General features: G+C 49.5%; 12 protein-coding genes across 12 annotated transcripts; 7 read left to right on the top strand and 5 right to left on the bottom strand.

The window, feature by feature from the left end:
- Positions 1–141: 141 nt before the first annotated feature.
- On the bottom strand, positions 142–607 carry BO70DRAFT_393143 (uncharacterized protein; the record flags this gene model as incomplete). The annotated part of the gene is made up of 2 exons (XM_025546339.1): positions 142–213; positions 335–607. 2 exons carry the CDS (start codon positions 605–607, stop codon positions 142–144), a joined length of 345 nt encoding a protein of 114 aa, XP_025402782.1.
- A 1,616-nt stretch (positions 608–2,223) lies between these two features.
- On the top strand, positions 2,224–7,348 carry BO70DRAFT_308399 (putative ABC multidrug transporter). The gene is made up of 8 exons (XM_025540102.1): positions 2,224–2,590; positions 2,654–3,435; positions 3,495–5,218; positions 5,325–5,635; positions 5,710–5,873; positions 5,941–5,990; positions 6,085–6,481; positions 6,541–7,348. Exons 1-8 carry the CDS (start codon positions 2,396–2,398, stop codon positions 7,301–7,303), a joined length of 4,386 nt encoding a protein of 1,461 aa, XP_025402781.1. The 5' UTR covers positions 2,224–2,395; the 3' UTR covers positions 7,304–7,348.
- Positions 7,349–7,415: 67 nt separating this feature from the next.
- Positions 7,416–8,770, bottom strand: BO70DRAFT_308397 (NAD(P)-binding protein). The gene is made up of 2 exons (XM_025540101.1): positions 8,141–8,770; positions 7,416–8,083 (listed from the first exon to the last, which is right to left on the bottom strand). Exons 1-2 carry the CDS (start codon positions 8,591–8,593, stop codon positions 7,481–7,483), a joined length of 1,056 nt encoding a protein of 351 aa, XP_025402780.1. The 5' UTR covers positions 8,594–8,770; the 3' UTR covers positions 7,416–7,480.
- Positions 8,771–9,536: 766 nt separating this feature from the next.
- BO70DRAFT_358945 (NmrA/HSCARG family protein) lies at positions 9,537–10,608 on the top strand. Its single transcript, XM_025542421.1, has one exon. It carries the CDS (start codon positions 9,559–9,561, stop codon positions 10,498–10,500), a length of 942 nt encoding a protein of 313 aa, XP_025402779.1. The 5' UTR covers positions 9,537–9,558; the 3' UTR covers positions 10,501–10,608.
- A 371-nt stretch (positions 10,609–10,979) lies between these two features.
- Positions 10,980–12,015, top strand: BO70DRAFT_384927 (uncharacterized protein; the record flags this gene model as incomplete). The annotated part of the gene is made up of 2 exons (XM_025545696.1): positions 10,980–11,873; positions 11,994–12,015. The coding sequence occupies exons 1-2, from the start codon at positions 11,233–11,235 to the stop codon at positions 12,013–12,015; spliced, it is 663 nt and encodes a 220-aa protein (XP_025402778.1). The 5' UTR covers positions 10,980–11,232.
- A 362-nt stretch (positions 12,016–12,377) lies between these two features.
- On the bottom strand, positions 12,378–14,353 carry BO70DRAFT_415355 (MDR family MFS transporter; the record flags this gene model as incomplete). Its single annotated transcript, XM_025547373.1, has 2 exons — positions 13,959–14,353; positions 12,378–13,910 (listed from the first exon to the last, which is right to left on the bottom strand). The coding sequence occupies exons 1-2, from the start codon at positions 14,187–14,189 to the stop codon at positions 12,378–12,380; spliced, it is 1,764 nt and encodes a 587-aa protein (XP_025402777.1). The 5' UTR covers positions 14,190–14,353.
- A 208-nt stretch (positions 14,354–14,561) lies between these two features.
- On the top strand, positions 14,562–17,097 carry BO70DRAFT_384926 (ATP-binding protein; the record flags this gene model as incomplete). Its single annotated transcript, XM_025545695.1, has 8 exons — positions 14,562–14,741; positions 14,802–15,671; positions 15,728–15,962; positions 16,020–16,097; positions 16,153–16,308; positions 16,361–16,426; positions 16,477–16,674; positions 16,751–17,097. The coding sequence occupies exons 1-8, from the start codon at positions 14,679–14,681 to the stop codon at positions 17,095–17,097; spliced, it is 2,013 nt and encodes a 670-aa protein (XP_025402776.1). The 5' UTR covers positions 14,562–14,678.
- A 1,175-nt stretch (positions 17,098–18,272) lies between these two features.
- BO70DRAFT_358943 (cytochrome P450) lies at positions 18,273–19,915 on the bottom strand. Its single transcript, XM_025542420.1, has one exon. The coding sequence runs from the start codon at positions 19,852–19,854 to the stop codon at positions 18,370–18,372; it is 1,485 nt and encodes a 494-aa protein (XP_025402775.1). The 5' UTR covers positions 19,855–19,915; the 3' UTR covers positions 18,273–18,369.
- A 564-nt stretch (positions 19,916–20,479) lies between these two features.
- BO70DRAFT_393135 (uncharacterized protein) lies at positions 20,480–20,791 on the top strand (the record flags this gene model as incomplete). Its single annotated transcript, XM_025546338.1, has 1 exon — positions 20,480–20,791. One exon carries the CDS (start codon positions 20,480–20,482, stop codon positions 20,789–20,791), a length of 312 nt encoding a protein of 103 aa, XP_025402774.1.
- Positions 20,792–22,640: 1,849 nt separating this feature from the next.
- Positions 22,641–23,120, top strand: BO70DRAFT_393134 (uncharacterized protein; the record flags this gene model as incomplete). Its single annotated transcript, XM_025546337.1, has 1 exon — positions 22,641–23,120. The coding sequence occupies one exon, from the start codon at positions 22,641–22,643 to the stop codon at positions 23,118–23,120; it is 480 nt and encodes a 159-aa protein (XP_025402773.1).
- A 775-nt stretch (positions 23,121–23,895) lies between these two features.
- BO70DRAFT_415354 (uncharacterized protein) lies at positions 23,896–24,981 on the top strand (the record flags this gene model as incomplete). Its single annotated transcript, XM_025547372.1, has 2 exons — positions 23,896–24,010; positions 24,089–24,981. The coding sequence occupies 2 exons, from the start codon at positions 23,896–23,898 to the stop codon at positions 24,979–24,981; spliced, it is 1,008 nt and encodes a 335-aa protein (XP_025402772.1).
- A 445-nt stretch (positions 24,982–25,426) lies between these two features.
- Positions 25,427–26,938, bottom strand: BO70DRAFT_358942 (DUF2293 domain-containing protein). The gene is made up of 3 exons (XM_025542419.1): positions 26,365–26,938; positions 26,100–26,222; positions 25,427–26,045 (listed from the first exon to the last, which is right to left on the bottom strand). Exons 1-3 carry the CDS (start codon positions 26,623–26,625, stop codon positions 25,575–25,577), a joined length of 855 nt encoding a protein of 284 aa, XP_025402771.1. The 5' UTR covers positions 26,626–26,938; the 3' UTR covers positions 25,427–25,574.
- Positions 26,939–27,942: the final 1,004 nt, after the last annotated feature.

Genomic DNA, 27,942 nt, shown 5'->3' with positions numbered 1-27,942 from the left:
ATATTGCAATCAATTCTTAGGCTAACCACTACTTGAATAGCCAATGAGCTCAGCTCACTGTGGCTGAATCATCTCCCCAGACTCCTCTGTTCCTGCAATGCACCTCAGCCGTGTCAACGCACGCTTGTCATCTGTGTCGCTTTAGACCTTGCTGGCGTGTACTTCACCCTCATCGTTGTCAGCCAAGTATGGTGTATCAATGCGTTCGCACTTCTGGCTAGTGTTAATCCATTGCATCCCACTGGATACGATAAGTGCCAAGCTAGCACCAGCAATAGAAAGGTACCACAGTGACTGTTAGTGCGATCCAGAGAACACAGTACCCGGAACTCACAAAAACGTTGGTAACGGCATCTTTATAGGCGGCAATTACCGCATCCAGACGATCAAGAAAGTCCTGACGAGCCATGTCTCGCACCTTCAAGCTCCCTGCATTTACAAGAATTGCAACCTGATCAGAGTCCAGGTTTGCGCGGGCTTCTAGCTGCTTCACGAGTCGATTTTGAAAGATAGCGCCTCCGATACTTTGCATGACCGAGCTCCCGAAATATTGTGCGAATAGAACGGTGAAGATACCGACTGGGATATACTGCGGTCTGTCTTTCATGACGTGCTGAATAGTCAGTAAGGGCATCTGGGCCGTAAAGCCACCGCCGAGCCCTTGGAGGATCTGGTATCATACCCAGGATGCGGTGGTGGAAGAGGAGAATACCCTTCCGATAAAACCGTGAAATAATTAATTGGCATTGAGTCACTTGTTCGAGAATCAGAACCAACCCAGGCGATTAGTTGGGAAGAATTATCAGAGGCTATGGGTATGCAACAGCAGCGGATAGAGCAGCTCCTCTCTCAGGAAGATCAGTACAATAGTTGTGAGTGTATTTGCTCGGTTACAAAGCCTGTTCTTTTCTGATATTCTTAGGGGCTCTGCGTCTAGAGCTCAATGCAATTCCTGTCGTTGTCCTCGGGCATGCTCTTCGTCAACAAAGGGATATCCACGGCCTTGACGAGAAGAAGCAACTGAAGAATCTTACACGTTCCGCTCTTAATATAGTGACCACGTTCCTGGCAGTTCCAACGTTGATTACAGTATCTCTACCCATGTCAAGCCATACAACAGTTTGGTATGGCCTTGTTCTGTCCAAGTTGAGCTTGCTATATGAAACCGAGATGGACGGAGATATTCCTGTGGTAGATAACACGAGTATTCACAATCTAGGACTCGCTGCTATGCAGAAGATGGAGGCAATGTCCAGAGGAAATGACGTATGGGATAATTGCCGGAAGGTAATCGGGTCCATGCTGTCATGGTTGAAGGGTAGTCAGACTGGATCACAGCAAAGAAAGGCACCGTGGCCTGAAGATTTGGAGAGAATTCATGGCTTCCGACAAGCGCGCACACCAGTATATACACCTTTACCAGATCAGGCTCAGCAGTCCTATTTAGAGGCGGCAGCCCATGATTGGGATGCTAACATGTGGCAGAAAATGCTGCAGGATCTCACCTGGCTCGGACATCCGATGGATAATCAATAGCTTTCGGGGTTGCCCGATATGTTTTAACTGAAGAACTATTTTCAGGGTGTCACTTCTTCACTCCCTTGAATAATGCTCTCACATGTTGCCCGTCGATAAGCGATAATGGGAAGTCTCCAGAGGTTTCCACATTGAAAATCACCTACTCTATGAATAGGACTTCTATTTAAACGGCCCTATACTTCATGGATGAGGGATGGGATGCAGGAAATCAGCCATACTCAGGCCTGTGCGCATGTAGCCACCATGTATGGGTTGATTACTTGAGTGGCTCTTGATGGCCGCAAAGCCTTTGCTTTTGGCAGCCTGATCAACTGCCCGTCACAGCCTCTCCAGTATAGCAAGCTGCTGACGATGGATGATGGTCTCGATCAAAGCGGTGCTATCTATCGATCAATTCTGTTTGGTTGACTGGCAGACCGTCTTACATGGGGGTAAGCACTAGCAACCGATGGATGGCCTAATCCACACGTGGTTGGTTAATGACTGCCACCCCCAATGGACTTTTCCAATTGCCATCCTTCCTGGTGACGGAAGATGCTGCCGAGAAACAGCTAACCCGGTGTGTGTTTCGTGGCTAAACTATGTAGCAATTCGTTATCAGGGGCAGGCAGCAAGAATACCATTTTAGGACCGATAACCCCACCAAGAAGGAGCGGATCAAATTTATGAGCTAGCCGGTGTGCCCATTATTGAGCGGCTCTTTTGACCTCATTGGGATTCTAATAGTTAGGCCACACTTATTTGTCAGACTTCTATATAACGGTCTTGAGAGCTCGATCATTCAGGACGACTGCGCTGCTTACTCCGACGCACATCAAGTGGGCAAGAAAGCAGCCAACGGGCTGAGTCGTTCAAGATGCCGTTCGCTACTGGAGATCAGGGCCTGCTCCAGCTGAACGGAAAGCAATTTGACTTCAGCATACAATTCGAGCAGCTTTTCTTCTCCATCATCCCGTCCGTTTTGTTTATTGTAACATCATTGTGGCGGACGCTCTCCCAGGCACGGAAGCCGACTGTGGTGGATGCTCCGGTGTTCCAGCTCATCAAACTGGTAGGTTCTTCCAAGTATACAGTCAGGACATAGAATTTAAACGTGCTGAATTACCTGGCGCAGGGTGCGATCACAGCATATGTTGGCCTCGAGCTTTCACTCCTCATCTTAGTTGCAGTCGGGTCCTTTGCTGTGACCAGCATATTCATCGCTGCCTCGGCCCTCAAGCTTGTGTCCGCTCTTTTCATGATAATGCTTAGTCTTCTTGATCACAGCAGAAGTCCAAGACCGTCCGTGCTGTTGAATGGCTACTTGTTTCTTACTTTAATTCTGGACGCAGCGCAGACAAGAACGCTGTTTCTCTCATCCGATAACAAGCCCGAGATCACCTATAGCAGCATCTTCAGTGCTGCTATAGCTCTAAAGGCTGGTATATTGTTGTTAGAGGCCCAACAAAAGTCCAAATGGATAAACTGGAACAAGAAGGAACACAGCCCAGAAGAAACGAGCGGCATATTCTCGCTTGGCGTTTTCTTCTGGCTCAACAAGATGTTTCTGGCGGGATACCGGAAGGTTTTGAAGATTGAGGACCTCTACCCCCTCGATAGCTCCATGAATGCCAAATCTCTTCACGATGAGTTTTCTACGAACATGGACTACTCCAAGCTGAAAGGCGATAAGTTCGGTCTAGTGAAGGTGCTAGCACGCACGTTGAGACCTGCTCTCCTACTTCCCATCCCTCCACGTCTGGCACTCCTTGCTTTCACGTTTTGTCAACCGCTGTTTATCGAAAGGTTGTTGGATTATTTATCACAACCTGCACTCGACCCCAATGTTGGTTACGGCTTTATCGGCGCTAGCATGCTGATATACTTGGGAATTGCTATTTCTACAGCCTTCTACTGGTATATTGAACCTTTTGACTGAACTGCCCTCGGGATATATTGCTTATAATCTGGAACAGGTACTTCCACCATCGTATGCGGACGATGGCAAGATCGATACTCGTTATTGAGACCTTTATCAAAGCAACACAAGCCCGAATCGGAACCGGCGATGACAGCGCTGCGCTGACTTTGATGAGCACAGATATGGAGCGTATAAAGATGGGATTCAGGAATCTCCACGAAGTCTGGGCTAGCGCAATCCAAGCTGCTCTGGCTGGGTGGATGTTGTACAACCGACTCGGCGCAGTCTTTGTCGTACCAATGGGGATGGTAATAGTCTGCTTTGTCGGCTTGGGGATTCTTATAAGGTTCACCGGGGACTCTCAGAGAACATGGATGGGAGGAGTTCAGAAGCGTGTTGGCTTGACGGCTACAGTAATTTCCAGCATGAAGAACTTGAAAATAAGTGGCCTCTCTGCTGAAGTCGGCGACTTTGTGCAGATGCTGCGCATCAATGAGCTCGCCGCAGGGTCCCGATTCCGCAAGATCCAGATTATTGCTGCTCTTCTCGGTTTCATTCCGATGTTGATCGCCCCGCCACTAACCTTTGCATTTACCCAACGAACACTGGATGCTTCGACAATGTTCACATGTCTGACTTTTCTCACGCTTTTGACCAACCCGTTAACAGAGGTCTTCCTGTCTATCCCTCAGATTGTCTCTGGGCTAGCTTGTCTGGGTCGAATCCAGGCCTTCTTGGAGTGCGAGACTCGTGATGATTTTCGCCGAGCTATTACTGAGATGAGACAGAATACAGAGAAGAATATACTAGATACCGCAGCAGGACAGGACTCGGCGTATCCTGTTGTTATCAATGATGGTAGCTTTGGTTGGGAATCAGACAAGCTCGTCCTGCGGAACATAAACACTCGAGTGTCCAAGTCCTCGCTTACCATTGTGGTTGGGCCAGTTGGATCGGGGAAATCTACACTCTGCAAGGCACTGCTCGGAGAAATTCCTTTCAACGGAGGCAGCGTGGTCTTGAGTGCTAGATTTTCCCACGTGGGATTCTGCGACCAAACGGCTTTCCTTTCCAACGGCTCCATCAAAGATAACATTATAGGATATTCTCCATTCAACAGTGAAAGATACGCTGAAGTCATCGAGGCAACAGCTCTGCGCTTTGACTTTGACACACTCCCGCAAGGAGACCGAACGAATATCGGATCGGATGGAATCACCCTATCCGGGGGCCAAAAACAACGTGTTTCTCTAGCACGAGCTTTGTATTTGCGGTCAGATCTGCTCGTACTAGATGATGTTTTCAGTGGCCTAGATGCAGATACCGAAAAGCAGGTCTTTCAGCAAGTCTTTGGTCCAGGTGGACTACTCAGACGGAGACGTTCTACAGTTGTGCTGTGCACACATAGCGTCAGACACCTACCCGCAGCGGATTATATCATAGCACTTGGAGATAGCACTGTTGTCGAGCAAGGAAGCTTTGACCAGCTGATGGCCAATAAAGGATATGTTCATCGGCTGGGTTTCAAGGAATCTTCCGACACTGATAATGCATCCGCGGAATCCACGGCTGAGAGAAAGGCTGGGGATTCACAGTCGAAAGCAGCCCTTGCAACGGTAACTGGGACATCATCTCCTGGGCTGAATGAGGATGGGTCGCGGCAATCTGGCGATAGGGCGGTATACAAGCAGTACTTTAAGAGCATGGGGTGGTTCGTGGCAGCGTCCTGTTTCATCCTTGCTGCTCTATTTGGCTTTTTCACTGACTTTCCGTCAATCTGTGAGTTAAACCTTTCTTCAGACAGCGGATCTCCGACCGGTCTGGCATTTGATCCCACAACAATGAAGCCTGTTACGGAGTTGTGAACTAATGTGATATGTTTCAGGGCTCACATACTGGACTGACGACGTCTATTCGGAACATCCGAAGCATTCCTGGGCTTACTATGCTGGGATATATGCCTTGCTCCAAGTCTGCGGCCTGATATCGCTGCTTTTCCTCGCCTTGGCAATCTATGTCATCTCTATAAAGAAAGTAGGTGCCCATCTCCACCAGGAGGCCTTACGAACGCTTTTTCGAGCACCACTCCGTTTTTTCACAAAGACGGACACCGGCGTTGTCACAAACTTGTTCTCGCAAGACCTCAATCTTATAGACACAGAGCTGCCGGAATCAACATTGAATGCTTTGTATTCTGTAAGTGTATAACCATGTTGTTAGCTTAAGAGCTCTCAGAAGAAAGCCGTCCACTTCTGACCATTGACTTGCAGGTCTCCATGGCAGTCGGACAAGCCGGTGTTATGCTTACTTCGTCTGTGTACCTGGCCATAAGCTACCCACTCCTCGCGATCCTACTATTTGTCGTGCAAAAGTTTTATCTGCGGACTTCCAGGCAGCTGAGATTGCTAGATCTCGAGGCTAAAAGCCCCTTGTAGTAAGTCCATGATCATTTACTATAATACGCTGGGTGGCTATGCAACTTATATCAATATTCATTTTAGCACGCATTTCCTTGACACAGTCAAGGGTATCACGACCCTGAGAGCTTTTGGTGAGTAGAATGCGGGATCGCACCCACATCAAAAAAAATGCTTTCTGGAGTACCAGGCTTAGCTGTTGCGTCGCTTCTGACACTGAACACGCAGGCTTCCTTCCCGAAGATGTCCGAAAGAACGCCCGCCTGATCGACTCCAGCCAGCGACCCGCTTACCTCCTCCTCATGATCCAGTCCTGGTTGAATCTTGTTCTCGACGTCGTGGTCATGATAATGGCAGTGGTCCTGACAACTCTCGCTGTTCGACTTCACTCAAATTCTGGTTTTGCTGGTGCTTCTCTGTACACCCTCGTAAGCTTCGGTGAGAATCTTTCAGGTATTGTCATATTCTACACCAGACTAGAAACTTCTCTTGGCGCGATAACCAGACTCGACACTTTCAAGAAAACCGTCCACCCAGAGGACAGGGATGAAGAAGACATTGTCCCTCCAAAGGAGTGGCCTTCAAGCGGTGTGGTGGAGTTGAAGGGGGTATCTGCGCAATATAAGTAAGAGAAACATCTCTCTATAAAATGACACTCGCACGCAATACTAACGCCCCAAGCAGTGCGGAAGACGACCAACCCAGCGACGAACCCAACCTAGCCCTCCGTAACATCCACCTCAAGATCAAGTCTGGCGAAAAGGTCGCGATCTGCGGCCGTACCGGCAGCGGCAAATCCAGCCTCATCGCCCTACTCCTCAAGCTCCTCGACCCTCTCTCCTCGACCGCAGAAAGCGCCTTCATCGACAACACGCCCATCCACCGCATAAATCGGTCCGCGTTACGGGAGCGCATAATCGCCGTTCCCCAAGAAGCCGTCTTCCTACCCGACGGATCCACCTTCCAGGCCAACCTCGACCCATCCAACGTCTCCACGCCCGAGGAATGCCAAGCTGTTCTTGTAGCAGTGGGACTATGGGAATTCATCCAGGATCGCGGCGGTCTGGATGCCGAAATGAGCGCGGGGACCCTCAGCGCTGGACAGCGGCAGCTTATGTCCCTTGGGCGCGCGCTTCTGCGGCGCTTTATCCGGGCGCGGGATACCGGGATGGGGGGTGGTGGTGGCTTGGACCGCGGGATATTGTTACTGGATGAAGTGAGCTCGAGCGTGGACCACGCGACGGAAGCCGTTATGCAGGAGATTGTCCGGGCGGAATTCAAGCAATACACAGTTGTTGCGGTTAGCCATCGCCTGGATATGATTATGGACTTTGACCGGGTTTTTGTTATGGATCAGGGCGAGATTGTGGAGGTGGGGAATCCTGCGGTGTTGGCTGGAGAGGCGGGCTCGCGGTTTGGGGACTTGGTGAGGGCTGGGGCTAAGTAGAAGGTGATAGTGTGGCTTTTTTTCTTTCTTATTGATGGATTGCGGTACTATATAGTGCATCAAGATCAGGCTCACCATTACAATCTCTGATAAATGCGACGTGTTTCCAGGACGGCCAGTTATGATGAAGGGCAGGATAGATGATATTTTGCTCATAACAACAAGAAAAAAATCCGATCAAAGACCTAGAATATCCAAAAGACCCTTGTCACTGAGATTAAGCTCCTCGTCTAATTTAACCCACAATCTCGATCTCGCATCCAGATCATGGCAATGGAAATTTGACGGCGCCTCCCAGATGCGATTGATATATTTCCCTCCACCACGCCCATTCGAAAACCCCTTAATCTGCCTCTCGGGGTCCGGTGCCAGCTCCGGACTCGTGGCAGCATGCGTGATAGCAAGACTACCCTGCTGGGGCGTAATCGCAATATAGCGCAGTAGAAATGCCAAAATTCGATCCGCAGTATTATGCGCTTTATTGACATCGTTCCAGATACCCGAAGCAACACAGCCGGGATTGACCCCGTTGATTGTGATATGAAGGTATTCTGGATGATTGAGAAACCGGGCCTGCATTTCCGCAACCCACATCTGGAAGTAAAGTTTGTTATTCCCGTAATCGCCGCCCTTCATCTCTGCGCCGCCGTTGAAGTGCTCCAGATCGAGGACTCCGCAGTGGTGGACGGATGACGTGGTGCAGATAATGCGTGGCTCTGCATTCCGTGCCAAGGACGGCAGGAGTCGGAGGGTCAGCAGGACGTGGGATAGGAAGTTGACCTAGGGGGACTTGGTAAGGCGTCTTATAGTGGTCAGAAGAGACAAATGAAAGCGGACCTGATGAACCAACTGGAACCCATCCTTCGTCATGCGAGTTTTCGATGTCGAGGCAACCCCGGCGTTGTTGCAGAGAATGTCTAATGCGCGATCGCTGTCAAGCCATCGCCGACAGAAAGCCTCGACGCTGTTGAGATCCGCCATGTCAATTTCCCACCATTCGATGGTTGATGCATGGCCCTGTGTTGAGGCAAGAGCTTTGCATTCTTCCACGGCTGCTGTGGGGTGGAGTTCCCATGCTGGTGGTTCGCGGCAGGCGAGGATCAGGTTTGCTCCCCAGGCTGCGAAGGATTTGGCCGCTTCAAACCCCACACCGTTGTTGGATCCGGTTATGATGATCCATTTTCCTGTCAAGTTGGCGCTAGGGACATGCTGGTCTGTGAGGAAGGTGTTGTTCAGTCCTCGTGTAACCTGGAATAAATCAAATAAGCTTGACAAGAAGGACGGCGCCATTTAGTTAGATGATTAGTGTCTGTAGAGAAGATAGTTTGGAGCTGATAGTGCTGCAGATCGCTGGGGAAAGTCTGCTTGGTAAATTAAGAACGTGGCAGGATTAGTTACTGCCATACACGTGATTGATAAGGAGTCTGCCAGAGAATTTATCATAGCAGTAAATCTTTCTGGATTTCCGGCATATTCACTCAGACTTGACTATTCACGCTAACATGCGCCAATGACGCCACAAGCCCCTTAAATCAGCGGGTTTGGCAGTATATCGGGAATTCCCGCGATGATCATAACAATCATCATCAGCAGATATGGGAGGTCACATCTTGGGGCCACTTGTAGCTTGTTAGTATGACGCAGTATGGGATATTACTCCTGTCTATGAGCACCCTCTGTATCCGAGACTGGAGGCGAATAGGGCTTCTGCAAATGCCAAGGTGATCGATCCCTGTCGGAGTGGGTCCCGCATATGTCGGTCTCCTGCAGGTCCAGAGTACTTATATACTACTCCGTATCGGGCTCTGGAAGGGGGATACGGTTCTACTATTTCCAATCACCAGCAGATAGCGCATTGGAATCTTATGAAAGAATCGGGAAAACAACTATGAAATTTACCTCTCAAACTGACCTTGCTAGATCTTTATGTTACACTCTATTAGATTTCAATAAAGAGTATTATTATATAAGTTTGTAAAATAACATTCTGCAAAGCATCAAGTGCAGCACAAGATACGTACTTGGCCACACAGCTTTTATTCATATGAACATTAACTCAAAAAAAAACCACACCGGATTCTAGAATCTGCCGGTGTGGCTGGCATACGGAACAGTGAATGAGGGTTTACTTTTCCGGCCCGCGGACCCCGCTCGAGTGGGGTTCAGTTCAGGTATTTTTGTTCAAAACAACGGCCCTACTCCAGGTTTCTCTTTTGTTTTCAGTCAATTAACTCAAAATCTCTCTCCAACTCACCATGGTCCCCAGCAAGATCCTTGTCGTTTTCGGTAGCACCGGAAATCAGGGTGGTTCTGTCATCGACTATGTCCTTAAGGATCCCTCCCTGTCCCAAGAATTCTCCATCCGCGCCGTGACTCGCGATGTGTCCGCCTCGGCGGCAGCGGCCCTCACAAGCCGAGGAGTCGAAGTGGTTCAAGCCGATGCCGATGACCTAGAATCCCTCGCGCATGCCACACAAGGCGCCAACACCACATTCATCATGACCCCCTCATCATTCGCGGGCGAAGACGCCGAAGCAATTGAACTCGCTCGAGGAAAAGCCATGGCCGATGCCGCCGTATCCGGAGGCTCGAAATACATTATCTTCAGCACCCTGCCGGACGTGATCAAAGCCAGTGGGGGAAAGTACACCAAAGCGACAAACTTCAACGCCAAGGCGCAAATCGAACAATATATCCGGGGTTTGCCCGTCAAGAGCATCTTTTACGCCCCGGGATGGTTCATGCAGAACTGCGCCCATGTGTGGGGACCCCGACGGATGGCCGACAACAGCCTCGCGCTGCTCGATATCGTCTCCCCTGGAACTAGGTTCCCGTTGATTGATGTTCAGGCGGACACGGGGAAGTTTCTCGCGCCGGTGCTGGCGCAGCCGGAGGCGTTCGCGGGCCAGACTTTGTCGCTGGCGAGTGAGATCCGGACCTATCGCGAGGTAGTGGAGATCATGAGTAAGGTCCGAGGGGAGACGGTGCACTATCGACAGGTTTCGGCGGACGAGGTCTTTGGGAGCCAGTGTCCTCCGTTGATTGTGGAGAGGATGGGGGCGATGATGAGGTTCTATGAGGAATACCCCGTTTTTGGTCCGGACATGGACCGCTTGGTTGCTCAGAGCGTCGCAATGGCAGGTGGCAGATTGACTACTTTTGAGGAGTTTCTTACAAGGCTTCAGGAGAGTGCTTAGGACGGCGTATATAGATTCTGTTGTAACGATGTCAAATCGGTAGCATATATGGACATCTACCACACCTATTCAGCTGTCGAAACAACTTTTTAGGCAGGTGGTTTTGCCTCACACGGGTTGTCGACTAATCTTTGGCAACTGGTAAATTCATTGTTCAAAACAATGATAAGACTATGTCACATGATATTTTACTTCCTAATTGGAGAAAGTGAGTGGCATGATGTTAGGGGTGTTGATATAGCGGCGCCCTAAGAGATTTCGGAAATCGGGAGCCGGTACGGCCACACATTCCTCACTAATCCCACGCAGTTTGACTGTGTTGGTTTACACTGTCCGCCTTCCATAATAGGAAATTTGTGTTGGCAGAATTCAACAGCGGAGGGGACCAAATGGCGTGTGGTTAGCAAGCGCGGTGTGGCCATAGCGTCTTCCAATATTTCTGGAATCTTTCTCGAACTCAATTGTTTAACACCCACCAAATTCATCTCAAGCATGCGGTCAAAAGTGCCTTTTCTTCCAACCCATCCAAGAGACAAGTAGGCTTCTTTATCAAACCTCTTGCTTTCCACGCCTTCTCATTCCGAAGCCATAACCGGAAGGCTAGAAAAAAAATCTACATCCCTCGGACCCCCCCCCACCACCGCGGGGCACTTCACAACCACGCCATCAACCACCACAATATACAACAAGCCACAACCGAACCCCGAGAGGCAAATAGACATCCATAGAAAAATGGCCTCAACCGGCCAACTCGAAGAACTTGCCATCCAACCCAGCGGCATCCTCTGGCAAAACGACTTCATCACACCCTCACACGAAGCCGAACTGATATCGATCTTCAAAAACCTAACCTGGCCGGGCCGCCCCGGCGGACGCCTCTCCCTGCACTACGGCTACACCTTCGACTACAAGACGTTCGGACTGGATCCGGACATCCCGTACAAGGAGTTCCCGGACTGGCTGCGCCCACTGATCCCCCAAACGGAGGGTCGACCTCCCGAGCAGGTGTGTCTGCAGTATTATCCGCCGGGCACGGGGATCCCGCCGCACGTAGACGCGCACAATGCGTACGACCAGCTGTATGCGTTATCGCTGGGAGCGCCGGTCATGATGCAGTTCAAGCGCGGGGAGGAGCGGACGGATGTCGATCTGACGCCGAGGAGTATGATGCAGATGACGGGCGATTCGAGGCTGCATTGGACGCATGGGATTAAGAAGCGGAAGACGGATACCCTGGCTGATGGGACGGTTAGGGTCAGGGGCGAGAGGTGGAGTCTCACGTATCGCTGGTCCAGGGAGGGGGAGTGTGAGTGTGGGGATGTTGCGTTGTGTGATGTTGCGCAGAGGCGGTTGGGGGTGGAGAAGGAGAAGAGGTCGGTGGCGGCGTTGAAGGCGATGGAAGGGGGTGAAGCTGGGGAGGAAGTTGTTGGGTAGTGGGTGGTGGTTATCTTCTTGGATTGAAAAATGTGTCGGTTACTGTACATATGCAATAGAAAGGCGCAGGGGATTACTTAGTCTTATGTTCAAGTCTTATGTTCAGGGGCAGGTTGATTCACTCCTTGCTATCATTGAAAAGACATGACTTTGCTCTGCCTGCCTGAGGCGGTTCAAGCACGTGGTATCTTTTTGTTCGTTCAACCGACTTAACGTTCGCGACGACAATTCTCTGCCATCACTTATCAACTGCAACATTTACTCTTCATACTGCCAGAGCCTCATTGCCCAATAATCCCTCAGATCTGAGATCTGTTCTGTATCCTTCAGGCCAAGAACAAGCCATTCAGCGAGCCTAGAGGAGATGCAGCATCCAACTCAAATAGGTACGAGATTTGCTTTGAACTTTGTGCCCCTGAATAATCCCAGAATAACTTTGACCCTCAATCTCCAGTCTTCCGCTTACGATCCGTCATATTTGCTATTCCAGTCTTCGTCTCAGTATGTTCCGAGCTCATGTGGCGCTGTTTGACGAACGGGCTGGCCAGTAGGCCGACAGCCGCAACAGCTGTGTACATGATGAACATATTCCGAATACTCCAGGCATAGGCACTCTGCACGGCGCGATGCTGCACCGGATCCTCGATCGACGCGACCATTTCGACATTTGCCGCCGCCTCGTCGCCCGAAAAAGCCGCGAGATAGGATTCGTTGAGCCCAACAGCGACAAGAGAAGAACGTTGAGATGACATACTGTCCTGGAAGACAATACCACCGAGAACAATGGATAGGGACGTGGCAATGCTGCGCGCAAAGCCTAATGTCGACGTTGCGACAGCCACATCGGCCTGATTGACGTTGTTTTGGATGGCAAGCATGGGGGTCGACAGAAGAAGGGAAAGGCCTATACCGCCGACTATTTCGAAACCGATGATTTGGCCGAGGGAGGTGTCGACACCGAGCATGATATATAGTCCTGTTCCTAAGGTCAAGAGAGTGGTCCCGGCCCAGATTATCTCCCTGTAGCGACCAGTCTGGTGGATCAATATCCCGACCGCGACGTCGGAAAGTGAAGCAGCGGCCATCATGGGGATAATGAGAACTCCGCTTTTGGTGGGCGATGCTTGTTTCACACTTTGGAAGTAGAATGGGAGGTAGTACTCTGATCCACGAGTGGCCATGCTGTGCGCAGCAGCGATAAGTATGACTGCGTTGTTTGACCACCCCTTGAAGACTCCAAGATCCATCAGTGGATACCTCGCGAGGCGCTTCTCAGCAAAAAGGAAAAAGCCGATCAAGACGGACCCAAACACGATCATGCAGATGACGGTCGGACTATTCCAGACGAATGTTACGCCACCGAAATCAAGTCCAAGGAGAAGAAGAAGAATTATGGTCAGGATCGAGACGGTCCCGAGCCAGTCGATGGCCTTGAGGCCATCTCCAAGCTTCGTGCGTGGGTTGTGCAAGTCAAGAAAAAATAACAAAATGAAAAATGAGAGGCCACAGATGGGCAGGTTGATCCAGAAGCACCAGCGCCAAGTCGCATATTCTGACAATGCTCCTCCAATGACGGGCCCGGTGGTTCCAGCGAGGACCCAGACAAGCGCAGTCGCACTGATGTATAACGCTCTATGCCGCATGCTGAAAAGGTCTGAGATTATTATACTGACCAAGGATGTGATTCCTCCCCCGGCGAGACCTTGAACCCCTCGCCCGGCAATCAACATGGGCATGCTTGTGCTGGCTGCCGCAATGGTGCTACCAATAGAGAAGACAATGATGGCTCCCAAAAGACCATGCTTGCGACCCCAGATATCGCTGATCCGGACCCACATTGGGTTGGTCGCACACATGGACAATAAGTACGCGGCACCGATCCACGTGTAGCCCGCAGCAGAGTGCAAATCCTTGGTCATGGAGGGAATGGCGGTCGAAACAATGGTTTGGTCGAGCGCCGAAATAAAGAGCACGAGCTGGAGATGGTTAGCTTATTACGGAAAGATGGAATGGATCTAACATACACACAGCATGATCATTATACTGAAGGTGCGCAGCTTTGAGCGGCCCTTTGGAGGGCTGTTAGGGTCTTCGGATACTTCGAAGGACTCCACCACGTTGGAGGGACTTTCTGGAAGACTACCCGTGTCCACCCCCACATCTTTCAATTTTGCCCTCTGTTCAGGAAGACAAGCTGCTTTTGTTGCTGTTGGATGCTCGATGACCGAGATCTCGTCTATCTGCTGATCTGCCATCTCGCAAGGGTCACTATGTTACAGAGCTTGTGAGCGAGATACGCAACTCTTAATTTATTCAGAGATGGAAAGAGGCTGGTAAAGGGGTCGATATCTGCGGGAATAGTTTGAGACAATTATTGCTGACCGCATGAGAGAGCATGCAACTGAATGTCACAGGGCGCGCCCTCGAATGTCCGGCGATCAGGGGCGCGGGTCATCACCGTGCCTGATTGGCACCCGATGAGCGTTTAGCGGGAGTCCGACGGGAGCCTAACTGTTAGACCACTCCGGGGCTGTCGCAGGCTAGCACGAACTTAAAGTATATAGTTAAGTATGTCTCTAACTAGAATAACCCTTGCAACAGTATCTCTCGGATCACGACATTGCATCTCTAATTCTGGATGTCGATTTCTCTATCCACGCAATCACCCAGTTGTTGACAACATTGGCGAAACTCTAACACAAGGATATATAAAGATCAAAATATACGAAGGCCGGTTTATTGTCATGTCGGATAAAGCCAGTTCTCTCGCATATCACAGGAGTGTTGAATCATTCGACAGCAGCTTGGTACGTTCTGAGATCTACAAATTGTGGAAACATACTGGGCGAAATGCTAACGGGAGAAAGTCTGAGATGAGTGTCAATTCTGACTACAATGCCGACTTCAATCTGGGCATGAGAGCAGAGATCCAGCAACTTTACCGCCCCGACGACCGATCGGCTTGGAGTGAGTCGGTCCCAGACAAGATTGTGACTGGGGTGGAGGCCGGTTCTTATGCCCAGGAGTGCGCGTTTATTGTACGCCGCGAGCCCCATCCAATCACTTACCAAGTCGCCATCGTTTCTATTACGATACAAAGCCCCTTGATCAAGAAGGTGCTCGACAGGACATTCAGAGGCTTGGAAGGTATCAACACTCAATTGAAACAGTTGACCTTTAAAGCACCTTTTCACTCCTTCTACTATCGATGGCATCGCTTTGAGAGGCTCTGCGAAGAAGAACAGAATAAGGAAGCTAAAACGCATTTAGACCTTTTGTATCAGATTCTCAGAGGCGAGATTGTGCCCCAAATTGAAGCCATGACTGACCTGGTCAAGAACAAGGTGATTACCTTCGACTATCTGTGGACTATCTTTGCCCCTGGCATGGAAGTATACACCAGGCTGGATGGCCATGACCGTCTCATGGAATTGACCGATAGTCGGTATGGAGCTAATATGAGCGGAGAGTTCTTTACATTGGAATGTCGATATATCGATTGCGATGGGTCGAATTTTGGTTATGTCTCAAGCTCAGTCGACATTGCAAAATTTGAGGGCGTGAAGAGGATTTTAGATCTGGACGCGTTTCCCAGCCATCTGCATCCGGACTCTGAGGGACTGGTTGATCGACTACATGTGCGTGGGGAGAAATTTGAGCAACTCAATGGATTTCATCACATGGCGTACTCAGGATTCTACACAGCCAGATCCTCGAGACAGATCCGAAAACGCCATGTAAGGGATATTTTTCTACTCTTCTGACGCAAAGTGTTGATCCTGTTTTTGTGCAGGTGGAAAACAGCCGTATCATTATTGATCCCCACACATTCAACCTCTACGGCGCATCTGGGCCTAGCCTTGAGCTGATCAACTCAGAGTCAGATTTGCATATGAGATCAGCAGAAGACGATCTACTTGCTGGAGCTCTTAATGTGATATACAGAGCGGCAAGTAAGGCTTTTGGGGTGTATCGGAATACACTGGGAAAGTATGAGAAGCGTTGGAAAGATGGCGAGACAGGTGGCTGTAAGACCGCTTTATATCCTTTGACTCACACAGGAATTCTTCGTGACACCAGATCAGGTCAGACATTGAGTCCTAAGCAGCGCTTGCTCTGTACCCCGATTGTACGTGGTTACTGTCTGACTTTCAAAACATGGGGTAAGATCTCGCCAAATGGGACCCCGATTTCTTCTACTAAGATGCTTGATCCTAGCCGAGTTTTATGTTGAAAATATTTGTCCAATTAATTGGAACAAGAATGCTTTCCCTGGGCTTGTTCTTCCCCACGGCTACAAAGAAATTATCCGAGCCTTTGTTGAGGAGGAACTGTCCCGCGACGATGGTTTTGATGATATCGTTTACGGAAAAGGTAAGAGACAGTCCTCTCGATGATTTATTTACTACTAATCAAGGAATCACAGGATTGGGCTTTATCATGTTGTTAAGCGGAGACCCTGGGGTTGGAAAGACACTTACAGCAGAATCAGGTGCGTTGACTACACTGATAGTGGCGTGGAGATCATATTAATTCTTCCAGTTGCCGAGGAGATGTGTCAGCCGCTGTACCTGATGAGTGCGAGCGAGCTAGGAGAAACAGTCACCGAGGTTGAAGAATCGCTCGAACAGGTTTTGGAACTGACCACCAAGTGGAATGCTATTTTACTGCTCGACGAGTGTGACATGTTTCTTGAGGCTCGCTCCACGGCCGACATGAGGCGCAATCGTCTTGTATCCGGTACGTTGAGCCAGCTGCCCTCAGACTCAGCTATAGAGTGCTACTCTAATCAATGCTAATATGTTGATTCTATCAGTATTCCTAAGACAGCTCGAATATTACCGAGGTGTAATGTTCCTCACCAGCAACCGTATCAACGACTTCGATGCTGCCTTTGAGTCGCGAATCCACCTAACCATCCACTATCCTCCCCTGGATTTACCAAGTCGACTCCATATCTGGAACACATTTGTTCAGATGGGAGATGTGGAGAGTCGACTGACCGAAAAAGATCTGGAAACACTGGCAAAGATCGAGGTTAACGGGAGACAGATTAAGAATATCGTCAAGACGGCTCGCTTGCTGTCCAAGCAGGCGGGAGTTCCCTTGGCGATGGAACATGTTGAAATGGTTCTTAAGGTGAAGAGGAGATTACTTGTGTGATGCATAAAGGTTAGAAAGGTGCGAACAGTGAGTTATGGGGCCGATCTAAAAGAGAGTTTCAAATATCAATTTAATTTTCCTCAATTCATGCTCTATTGACCTAGTTAATTGGGCCCACTAATTGTGGTAGCTATGCGAGGTCAAAACCAATCAATTCAAGTATCCGCCTCAGGAGAAAAAAATATACATCGTAGCTATGCTTCTTCCCTTGTAACCCTTGCCATCTCCTCCGCAGGAACCATCGCATCCAGCGTGCGAATACTCATCGCCTCCAGTTCATCATCCCGCCATTGCTCGTATTCCGACTCTGAGTCACATTTCAAGGGCCCCGACTCATATTACTCGATATCCGCATTATGATAGATCTCCCAGGGTGCGTCCTCCAGCGTCCAACGGAAATCAGCCGCCCCTTCCTCGATGAAATCATATATTGGCACGTTGCGGGCTGATAACTTTGCCCAAAACGCGTTCCTATTGACCCATGCTTGGCGCCTTTGGTCACGAATTGGATTCCGGGATGGGTAGTCCGTGTCTATGGACATCAAATGGACCATTCAGTCTTGATGGATCGGAGAAGGGAGTGCGGAAGGCAGCGAGGATTTCGGGTGCGGGGGGGGGGGGGGGGGGGGATCTGTTCGGCGGCTTGCTCGGCTAGGAAGCTCTCGTAGTCGGGGAGGGCCCTCGTGCTATCATAATCAGGTATTGGGTTGCAGTTAAGAGAAAGGATATAAGAGTCAGAGAAAACAGAGATGGGAGGGGGTTGAAGTGGGAAAAAAGGAACGAAATGAGAGGTGCGTAGAAGTGTTGGGAGAGTCATAGAAAGTCAGTTGAGAGATGAAAGAAGGAGATGGTGGCGCAGCTGCAAATCGTGCACCCCTGCCAGTTTGGGCTGACAGGATAACATGTTACACAATTTGACAGGTGATGCGTCTTCATTGAATGATATTGAATCCGGATTTCGAGTTAAAGGGGACAAGGTGTAACAGGCTTATCTATCTGTAGAATACAGAAGCTGTTGGCATATCCATTCAGACGTTGGTTTTCATTGTCTTAAATGTCTGATAGTGCTCTGAATAGAAAATTGTAGAATGCCAGGTACTAAACATATACAACCCATACCCAGTCTATAGACGGCAAAAAGAATGTATTTGTGTAGACTGTATTGTCGTGGCCTTCAGAAGGGAGAACATATTTCTAGGTATTCTAGTAGTCAAGCGATCTCAATGTACGGCTATATAAGAACTTATACGATTTGCCATGCCCCACGCAATCTTAGCACTTCGGAGGGCGTATTTCCTCCAGTATCTCTTTCACATCATTCTCACACATCTTCCTCTCCCTCTCGATAACCTCTCGGTGCTGCAGACTGCGAACAGTAAACACAATCCTCCTGGAGTCGCAATCGCCTTTCGCATCATCCCCAGTCGGCCCCCCCCGCTCAATGTGATACGCCCACAAGACCCGAGAGATAACAATGAAAAAGCTCGCTTTCGCCAAATGATACCCAGGACACGCTCTCCTCCCAAAGCCAAACCCAGGTAAGTGTCGATCCGGATTATCCATGTACCTCTCCGGTCGAAAGGTCTCAGGGGCGTCAAACACCGCCTCGTCCATATTGATACCCCACTGATTCGCAATAATTGTTGCGTCTTTTGGAATCCGAAATCCCAGGTACTCATCATCCTGAATGACCGCATGCGGAACTCCAATCGGAGAGATGGGTTTCCAACGCACCAACTCCGAAATAAACGCCCCGACGAACAGAAGCCGATCCATGTCCCCAAAATTGGGCAACCTCTCCGTTCCAACCACCGAGTCCAGTTCGTTCTGGGCTTTGCGCACCACATCCATGTGGTCCACACAGGTGGTCACAAATGTCTCGAGAACCATCTTCGTGGTGTATATCCCCGCAACATACAACTCACCCAAGGAGTAAGACACATCCTCCCACGGGATATCTTTCGATTCCGGACGCTCTTGGATCTCTTGTATCCAATTCCAGCTTTGCTCCTGCAGGGCTGAATTCGCACATTCGACATACACCTCCCGGGTTTTATCGTGAAGTTGCGCCGCCTCCTGACGCCATTTCATGAACTGCATCGGCAGTTTATCCAGCACTGGGAACAAATCTAATAGTGTGGTGCGAAACGATGCATTTTGAAGGATGAACGTTGCCATCTCGTTGATCTGCTGCAGTCGGCGATGGTCCGCATCATTCCAATCCCGTCCTTTCCCGTAGACTAGCCTCAACATCACATCGGAGGTATATCGGTAGAAGACCTCCGAGAAGTCATTTGTGGAGAGTAACTCGTGCACCAATTCCTTGCTCCCGATATCCTGGAGTCGACGGTAGGTCTGCGATGCCTTCATGTTTAACAAGGTCGAGTAGAATCGCCGATGAAGTCGCCAGTTTGGCCCGTACTGCATAAACGCCGGATTCAGACCTTTGTTAAGGTACCGGTCCATGAAAATCGATGTCGGACGGGAGCTGTAGATCGTTCCACGTCTCTCGAGGAGATCCTGGGCTGCTTGGCGCGTGCCTAGGATGATGATGGTGCGGAAACCGATTTTGACGCTCACAACCGGTCCGTATCGCTTGTTCCACGAGTGGAAGGTTCGGGCGATGTCGTTCTCGGGCCATGGTGCTGAGAGGAGGGTTGGACCTGGGGGGAGGGGGAGTCGCTGCGATGACGAGCGTTGGTGGTAGTACCAGGTGAGGGTGAGAGTGAGGAGAATGAACGCCGCGAGGGACAACATGGTTGGTTTTCTTCCTCGCGCGGGTGATTGGATGGTCGAGGGTTGGCGGATTCTGACGAACTTGTTGGTCGGGGAGGTGGCTGTTGTTGAAGAATGGACGAGCTGTTGATCAACCCGCGCGGGGTCGAAGTTACATCGCCGTAAGACAGGCCACCGCTGCCAATGGAAATGCTCGTTTGCATGGAAGTTCCTACCATTATGGTTTCGCAATGAAATCTTGTTTGATATGGGGATTTAAATCCGACTGGCCGAATGCGTGCTACGCTTACTATTCTAGTATTTCTCTATTTCTCTATTTATTCTAATGTCTCGGTTGGAACAAGGGCTTGGCCTGATGGTGGCCCAGGATTTAGCCGTTTGATTGACTTGACCTCGGCCCGATTGATCCTACCCCTCGGTTATTCCTGTATGACTTTATATACATCTTATTCTTATCTAATTCTATATCTATATAGCCTAACTGCTTGCGCAGCAGTATTATAGAATTAGATCTTTATTATCTTATTTTACTAGCCACTATCTATATTATCAGCACAACGAGGTCTTCCCGATCTCTGCCCGTGGACGGGGAACTGCTCTCTCGACCTGGACGAACTGGTTCGTAAACTTCTGGCTCGGGTTGTATATGCCAGAAGCGTTGAACAAGGCCTCTTGGAAACTGTATTATGTCTTTGGAGCTATTAATCTGGGTATCTCCGTTGTGACGTATCTGTTTTATCCGGAGACGGCGCAGAAGTCGCTCGAGGAGTTGGATTTGCTATTTACCCCGAATAGGAGGATACTGGCTTGCTTGGATCGGGAGGCGTGTCGGAAGGGGACAATGTTGGGCTCGGGTTTGGAGGGTGGGGTGGAGGTTGCGAGGGAGTTGCAGCCTGCGTTGGTTATGGGGGTTGTTGTGGACGAGAAGGCGATGGTCAGGGAGGAGGAGAGGGTTTAGCTTTGGGTAACGGGGCTATATATGTGGAGTATAGATTATACTATCTTCTACGGCATTCCAGGATCTTTGGAAGGTCCACTGGTGCTGGAAGGCTTTTTCCCATTGGACATGAAAGCACATGAAAGTCATACGTTGTCATGATGTCTTTGTTTATCAACAGTCTGATCTCAATGAAATGTTGTGGGAAATCTTCTCCGTCTATATAGTCTACTAGAGCTTCTACATCATACAGAAAACACACCATATACACATGGTGATGTATCGACTGGGAATGAACACATCCGTTGTGGTTCATCAGGGGGGTCATTAAAAGGTTTTCGGAGCACTCGTGGCAGGTTCATCGAGAATTGAACGATCGATCGCAAGATGGACTGACACACAAAGAGGCGGATGGGTAAATACTCTGGTCAAGAGCTCGGTAGACTGCCTGGAGTGCATTTCGAGCATATAACCCTCCATATGCAGGGACATTGATCACTAACAATTGGACCTCAGGCTTGGTCAAGTTTTTGATAAGCTCTCGACCTTTCGCATCGAGCCCCACTGCTGGAACAGTGGAACAACTGCAGCGCTTTCCATGATTATGTACTCGGTGTCAGCGGGGTTCGCACCATCGGAGGCCCAATAAAAAGCACGTGGAAAAAGGATGCTCGTGTGCTTTCTCATTTGTAGATTAATGTTCGCCACCTTTATCCGATGACAGGGGAAACAACCTCTTTTCCGTTTCCCCTTGTCTTTATGAGAGCCTTGCTAAATCCACCTTCCATCTTATCAACACGTATAATTCGAGATGATATCCCACCAGCCACCGCAGTAACGTCACAGAGAGCGTTGATGTCGAACTTCACGTAGCGGCGGTCGAATTGGCGCTCCTCGTTAACAGGAAAATTGCCATTGGTCTATCTAAAAGCTTTTTCGTGATTAACTCTTTTTCTTGAAGAGAAGATTGGAGATTCCGTGTCCAGATTTCTAATTCATTAATGCTCACCTCGGCAATAAGACGACAACGGTGCTGCGGTCTGGCCACGCCTCATGTGTTTTATATTTTTGAGACATGACAGCATGACATATCGCATGAAAATGCCTGGAAATTGAAGACGCTTGCCCTATATATTGAAAATGGTAAGCAACAACGACCAAGTCCCTGTGACGTAGGGGGAGTGACACAAGTCGGGCATTAATGACCATGTAAAAACTAAAACAGTAACTCCGTACTAACAGCCTAACAGGACACAAGGCAGCCGAATGTAGTTAGTTAAATCCGGGGTAATGGAGCTAACCGGATAGGGTGTAAGCGGGGTTAAGCGGAGATGTCTATTTTAGGTTAGTTCCACTTCCACCTCTCTTTTTCCTTTGATCCTATGAAACCGAGCCTATGTCTTTCCCATCGCTTTGTTGTTCCCACGATGTATACTGACCTTTTCGTGCGCAGAAAGGTGTTCCCCACACAGACACACGGAAATCCCCGAAGCCCTTTCCCAATAACTGAGGCATCTTCTCGTCCTGGAGAAAGAAAGGCTATATTCGAATTTACCCTTGATTACACAGACAAGAAGAAGATGGATGTCGGCAGTGTTCTATTCGGCCTATACCATCTAGGAAGGAGTATTGCCGCAGACCATAATGCATACCCCGTATGAAAAAGGGCTATGCCTATCTTCAAATTCCACAAACCAGATCGCATCTCAGCTTGTCCCTCGGAGCGCTGACTATAAAAGTAACCACATGCCTCACTCTAGAATGCCTTCTTTCATCAACACACTCGAGCCCCTGTGTCCAGCATTTGACCAGAAACCTACCCCATCACCTCAACGATCTCTTCTCATCATCTTTCATCAATACCTACATCATGGAATACATGCAGGATCCGGCTCATCCTGGGCAAGGTACCCTCTCGTCGGCGCAAGAAAACTGCGAACAGCTTGAACGCTCGGGCGTCGAATTAATGCGATACACGCCCACAAGTGGTCGCGTCATTGTGAGAGTGCAGTTCTCAATGAACAAGGTGATTGTACATGGTGGAAAAACGCCGTATTTCATTCTGATGGCAGCTAATGTCGTGCTTGAGGAAAGGATTCGACAGGCGAGGTGGGCTAACCCTCCCTGGCAGGCGGGATTGGTCACAGTGACGTTCCGATTCGCTGCCCAGACTGGCGATCCTGGGCATCTCTTCAGAGCTCTGAGAGCGGAGCTACAGATGATGCTACTCAGGTTGTCGCGTTCACCTCTTGAACCATTTCCACAAGCCTGGAACTCCATATGCCATGTGCAGATTAACTACGAACCTGATGAACATCGTAGGTTTGAGCTCCGGTTCGGCGGCCCTTGAGTAGTAGTTCTTGTTGTTGATTTCGGTGTGATTTCCCCATTTTATATGCTTTTCAAAGACTACATACATTCCATACCATCTTTGTAGTACAATATTATAGGCGCTACGTAAATCTCAATTACAACATAACCTCTACATAACGAAGGTTAGGTACCAGGAGAAACTCGTGATGAGTCGTATAAAGGGTTTAAAATATCAGGAAAAGTAAAATATAATGAAGGCCCTAGCCTATGCATTATAGATCGGGCTTTTCCAATGATATCCTCCAATACCACCTTCACCAGTACAGTCTTGTGAGGACCATATGGTCCCTCTTCCTGGAGAACCAGAAGGGAGTACTCCTTTTGCCGCAGTGTGGCTCATTAATCCTCGGGAGTAGGACTGACAATGCTCCAGGAATTCGCCAATTTTGGGGATCGAATGGGCTAGAGGTTGTCTGAAGATTGTTGGATTTGCTCTCTTTCATACGCTATCTACCGCGCTGAAGAGACGTTGGATAGACGAAATCCTATGCCTAGACGGAGGGATCCGAAAGAAAGCAGCCTCAATATCAGCCACTCATATAGGTGACTACCCCAAGAAAGCATATTGAGGAATGGCAAACTCCATGTGAATTACTTACGGCATTATCCACACCGCTCGGCTTCGGAGAAAGCTATATATACAACTTGACGGCCCACCAGGAGAATGGAGGGTCACCTCCGTCACTATGTATCGGCGGCCTACGTTCTGAAACAATCTATCAAAAGCCCAAGTCTGAAATTCCCCCCACATCATGTCAGTCTACAAGTGGTATAGAGGGTCGATGCCGATGAACAAGACACCCACGTCTCGTAGCAGGTTCGACTGTCTTCTCCTCGACTATCATTTGAATTTCGAGATGCACAAAGGTGATTTCAAAACGGGTGAAGTTATCGTGAGACTTCCCTTTCCCCCAGAATCGGTGCTGCAACGTTACAACGCTACAGTATCTCACCTTTGCCGGTTGGATCCCAATTATCATCATCCTGACAAATTGGAGACTTTGTACCAAGCCTGGAAGATGAACCTTCTGAAAGCCGCATACGATGCCTGCGAGGAGAGATATCAAACCAGAGCCTGGACAACCCCAGAGTATCACGATGGGAGAATCATGCTCTGTTGCCGATTCGTCCCTCCGTATAGTCAGCTTGGAATTAGCAGTTATGATGAAAGGGTCGAACAGCATGCCATGGACATCTTCAAAGCGCTGGGAAAGGAGTTGGCGAGAATGATACGAGTGGTCTGGACGGGTGGCCAGATCACATTCCCGTATCTTCGCGGAAAATGCACCGCGATATGGTTTGTCTGCCAGAACAGTCGCAGCACCGTGCAGCTCCCCCCCGGTCTGGAAGATCAACCGAACTACTACGAGCCTTGGCCCAATTTCCAGCTCCCTAGTGGGCACCATCCCAATCACCACGCCGATGTTTTTACGGACGACGACGCGTCTTCAGAGGTCGCGGCTTCTGAAGATGACTATACCGTTTTAGAAGACTACATAGACAACGACCCTCCTTCAGAGGATGGCGAGGTGTATCTCCATTCCGTCCCCCCACCTCCTGACGAGAACGGCAGTGATCAGGCGCCTCCAATGCCCATTTATCAGCCCACGTTGCAGCTCCCTATGGATTACCCTCTTCTGCATCCTGAACCCTACCCCGACCAGCACTTTATCCCAGAAGCTCCGGAGAACGTTTTCTGGCCATCTCAGCAACTTCCCCAGGACCCTAACATCTTCGCCGAAGAGATTGACAGTCTCATTCAAGACACATACAATCTCCCTCCCGGGTCCTATCGCCAGCTGCCATGGGATGACATCCCCCGAGACTGGATGAGTTGATAGGTCAAAGCACCCGAGGGCGCGCTCTGCTGGCAATTGTTAACTATGCGGACGCCCGTCGGGTGGTGACTACCAGCGTTGTTTGGCGTTCTGTCAGCTGTCCTGTGAAGCTGATACTTAGGGAAGGGTCGATGTATTTTGCTTATTTCATAGCAATATATTGTTGTTTTAACTGTCCTTAATATGGTTCCTGTGAGTACGTAGTTCAGTTGTGATTGTGTAAAGTACCCAGAGGGGCGGTGATAGTAGATTTCTCTCTTCCCGTAAAATTCTCTGGATTGGGCATATGGAATTTGCCAGGCCTTGCAGTAGTACTGGTTAGCAAGTTACTAAAGATTGGAGGATATTTACATGAAATGAGTCAGACCCAATAGTATACTGCCTGGGAATGCAGACGACTCTCTGAGCGAAGATGTATCATTAGCCTGGGCTGTAGTCTACGTATGTAAAGACTTGATGGAATAATCACTATCTACTACGCTAAACAAAACGCCAAACCAGGGAGAGCTAAAACCCCGCACATCATAAGCTATGAATCCATATCAAACGCCGCTTAAACGAGAATGAGAAACAAGAAAATTATCCATAGCTGGTTATGCATCGCTATCGGCATTGGGCGAACATCGGGCGGACACATTCATTTGCCGCGCAGGCAGAGTTGCGCCTGCCCAAGTGGTTTTGATCGCCAGCACCTGTCCCCGCGTCTCATTGCGAGCCCGTTCCCGTCCCTTTCCAGCCTTCAGAAGGGCTTCATACTCGGTTTTGGTGTGTCGAATATGTGCCTCGACAGCCAAATCGGCTTTTCGTTCGTCCGATAAGGTGGAGGATCGTCCCACACGGCCGGTTCCCTTCAAAAAGGCATGGTGTAGGATAGTCTGTAGAGATTCTGCGGGCATCAATGGGAAACGGGTGGCCAGGAGCTGGCGTGCTCGCGCAAAGTCCTTTTCATCGCGGAGTTTGACGGCCTTAGCGCGCGATTCGGCAGATTCGGCGGCGGATTCATGGACGGCTGCGTGAATATCCTTAGGCACACGAAGGCCAAGAGATCTCTTGCCGTTTTTGTCCTGTAAAAGGTTAGCGACCAGAATCAAGGTATTGGCGACGGGGATCATTCTCACATAAACCACGTAGACTAGACGACCAGACTCCTTGGTTCTACTTCGACAATTGCGAGTGACATAAACATCTCCCTTGGGGACAAACACATAATCTTCAGGTAATACCTCCCGTTCGAAGCAGTTCTATTCAAAGTGACAAGTTAGCAATAGGTACGTTGGTTATGCTAAGCTGTGCAAGCCAAGCAGGGTTCAAGGATGGTCCATCAGAACCCTACGACAGAACAAAGGATACAAAATTGGGAAGCACTCTGTGTTCCCTACTGACCTTTTCAAGATGCTCCGTCGACAACGGAAGGAGATTCAACTTGCGAAACCTCTTTGCCGGGGGGGCGCGTGCGGCTTTGGTCCTGGGAACATCAACTACGTCGCCCTGGTCCCGTCTTTTCAATAGACTGCTTCTGCGCGCCTGATCAAGGATCGATCGAGGCGACCTAGGCGCATCCAAAGACCTCATCAGAGCTTTTCTGGCGCCCTTGGGTCTTCTGCGAGCCCGAAATCGGGCATTTCGCTTCTGCGTGACCGTCATATTCTCTTGAGTGAAAGATAAAAATGTGTCGGAGATATAATACGTGGGGATTATGCTGGAGTAAGAGAGTGAGGAAATAGGCGGCACACGATTGTATTTCAAGTTGATCACTTCAGACGTGGGGGCGTATAATGCAATACTACTTCTGTCACAGAGCAATCAGCCGACCAGCGTGAGTCTTATAAGGAAGGTCGTGTCGAAAAGAATATCCGCCCTCTGTCGCTTTTTTCGATATAAAAGGAGAGTACCTTGGGGGTTTCAGATGAAAGAAGGTAAGAGCCTGATGCCCAAAGAGTGACCGGACGAGGGTCTCCTGCAACAACGAAATCAATGAAGATGAATGAATGGAATGGTTCGTCATTTCCTCATCGGGAAGCGGTGGATCTTGGCGGGGTCGTGGCGCTGTGGCGGCCGTGGCACAGCAATCACCTGTGGCTTAGCTTTATCCCTGCCTGATCAGGCATCTATCCACGGTCACATGACTAACAACATCACCGACTGCTGCCTTGAGCGCTGCTGCCTTGAGAGCTTCATCAACCTAGTAGTAGTCAGAGCGTAGTATTGATATTTTTGACCAGTCACATATCCACTGATGCAGGGTTTACGCAATCAATAACCATGAAGGACAAACCAGTACTCTACGGAGCAGTCTTTTTCAACTTGGACAGACGCAACCAAAACACCTCGAAATATGGGAAGAGCAGATGATTCGTGGTCTGTCTGTCTGCCTGATGTACCGGACACATGACATTACGACGCTGCTGCGGGCTTGACCGCATCAACTCCCCCGATCCGCTCCAACTCCCATCGCCCAGGGAACCACCAATTTATAGCACAATTTATCTACATACATGTTGTCAATGCATGCGATCATGTCGACACCAGCAGTAGTTGCCGCTAGCCCAGGAGTACCCTGCTCTCCTGGCTGGCAGAGCGGCGGGGTGGTCGATTTGGACCATTCACGCCTCTGGATTCATTGTCCTGGCACCTGCTAGATTGACCGTAAGCTGCGAACTCTAGTTACGCCGATAGGCGCAAGACCCTCCTGGAATCACAAATCACAGACCGGGTTGAAGAGATAAGGCCGACGCCCTCCACCTGGCCCTTTCATGCGTGGGATCGAGAAATCTTCTGCAGAAGAAAGGGCGGTCGATGGAAGGAGAACACAGACCCTAAAAAGGAAGCCGATGCTCCTTGCTGGTGTCTCCAACCTTAAATCCAGCCAAATGGAAGAACAAGAGGGCGGCTACTAAACCCGCACGCTGCATCCAGATTATGCCAGGGGCTGTTGAGAATATTACCTGGGGGAAAAGACTA

The sequence above is a fragment of the Aspergillus heteromorphus genome, assembly GCF_003184545.1.
Source record: "Aspergillus heteromorphus CBS 117.55 chromosome Unknown BO70scaffold_3, whole genome shotgun sequence".
NCBI lineage: Eukaryota > Fungi > Ascomycota > Eurotiomycetes > Eurotiales > Aspergillaceae > Aspergillus > Aspergillus heteromorphus.
This window is presented reverse-complemented; position numbering and strand designations above follow the sequence as displayed.

Bases quoted from the DNA above. Each gene is read 5' to 3' on its own strand.
- BO70DRAFT_308399 (XM_025540102.1), top strand. From the start codon at position 2,396: ATGCCGTTCGCTACTGGAGATCAGGGCCTGCTCCAGCTGAACGGAAAG. The intron at 5,874-5,940 runs GTAAGTCCATGA...TATTCATTTTAG, and splicing joins GAGGCTAAAAGCCCCTTGTA to CACGCATTTCCTTGACACAG. The intron at 5,991-6,084 runs GTGAGTAGAATG...CTGAACACGCAG, and splicing joins CACGACCCTGAGAGCTTTTG to GCTTCCTTCCCGAAGATGTC.
- BO70DRAFT_358943 (XM_025542420.1), bottom strand. From the start codon at position 19,854: ATGTTGTCCCTCGCGGCGTTCATTCTCCTCACTCTCACCCTCACCTGG.
- BO70DRAFT_358945 (XM_025542421.1), top strand. From the start codon at position 9,559: ATGGTCCCCAGCAAGATCCTTGTCGTTTTCGGTAGCACCGGAAATCAG.
- BO70DRAFT_308397 (XM_025540101.1), bottom strand. From the start codon at position 8,593: ATGGCGCCGTCCTTCTTGTCAAGCTTATTTGATTTATTCCAGGTTACA. The intron at 8,084-8,140 runs GTCCGCTTTCAT...AAGTCCCCCTAG, and splicing joins GGTTCCAGTTGGTTCATCAG to GTCAACTTCCTATCCCACGT.
- BO70DRAFT_358942 (XM_025542419.1), bottom strand. From the start codon at position 26,625: ATGACGGTCACGCAGAAGCGAAATGCCCGATTTCGGGCTCGCAGAAGA. The intron at 26,223-26,364 runs GTCAGTAGGGAA...CACTTTGAATAG, and splicing joins CGACGGAGCATCTTGAAAAG to AACTGCTTCGAACGGGAGGT. The intron at 26,046-26,099 runs GTGAGAATGATC...AACCTTTTACAG, and splicing joins GTCTAGTCTACGTGGTTTAT to GACAAAAACGGCAAGAGATC.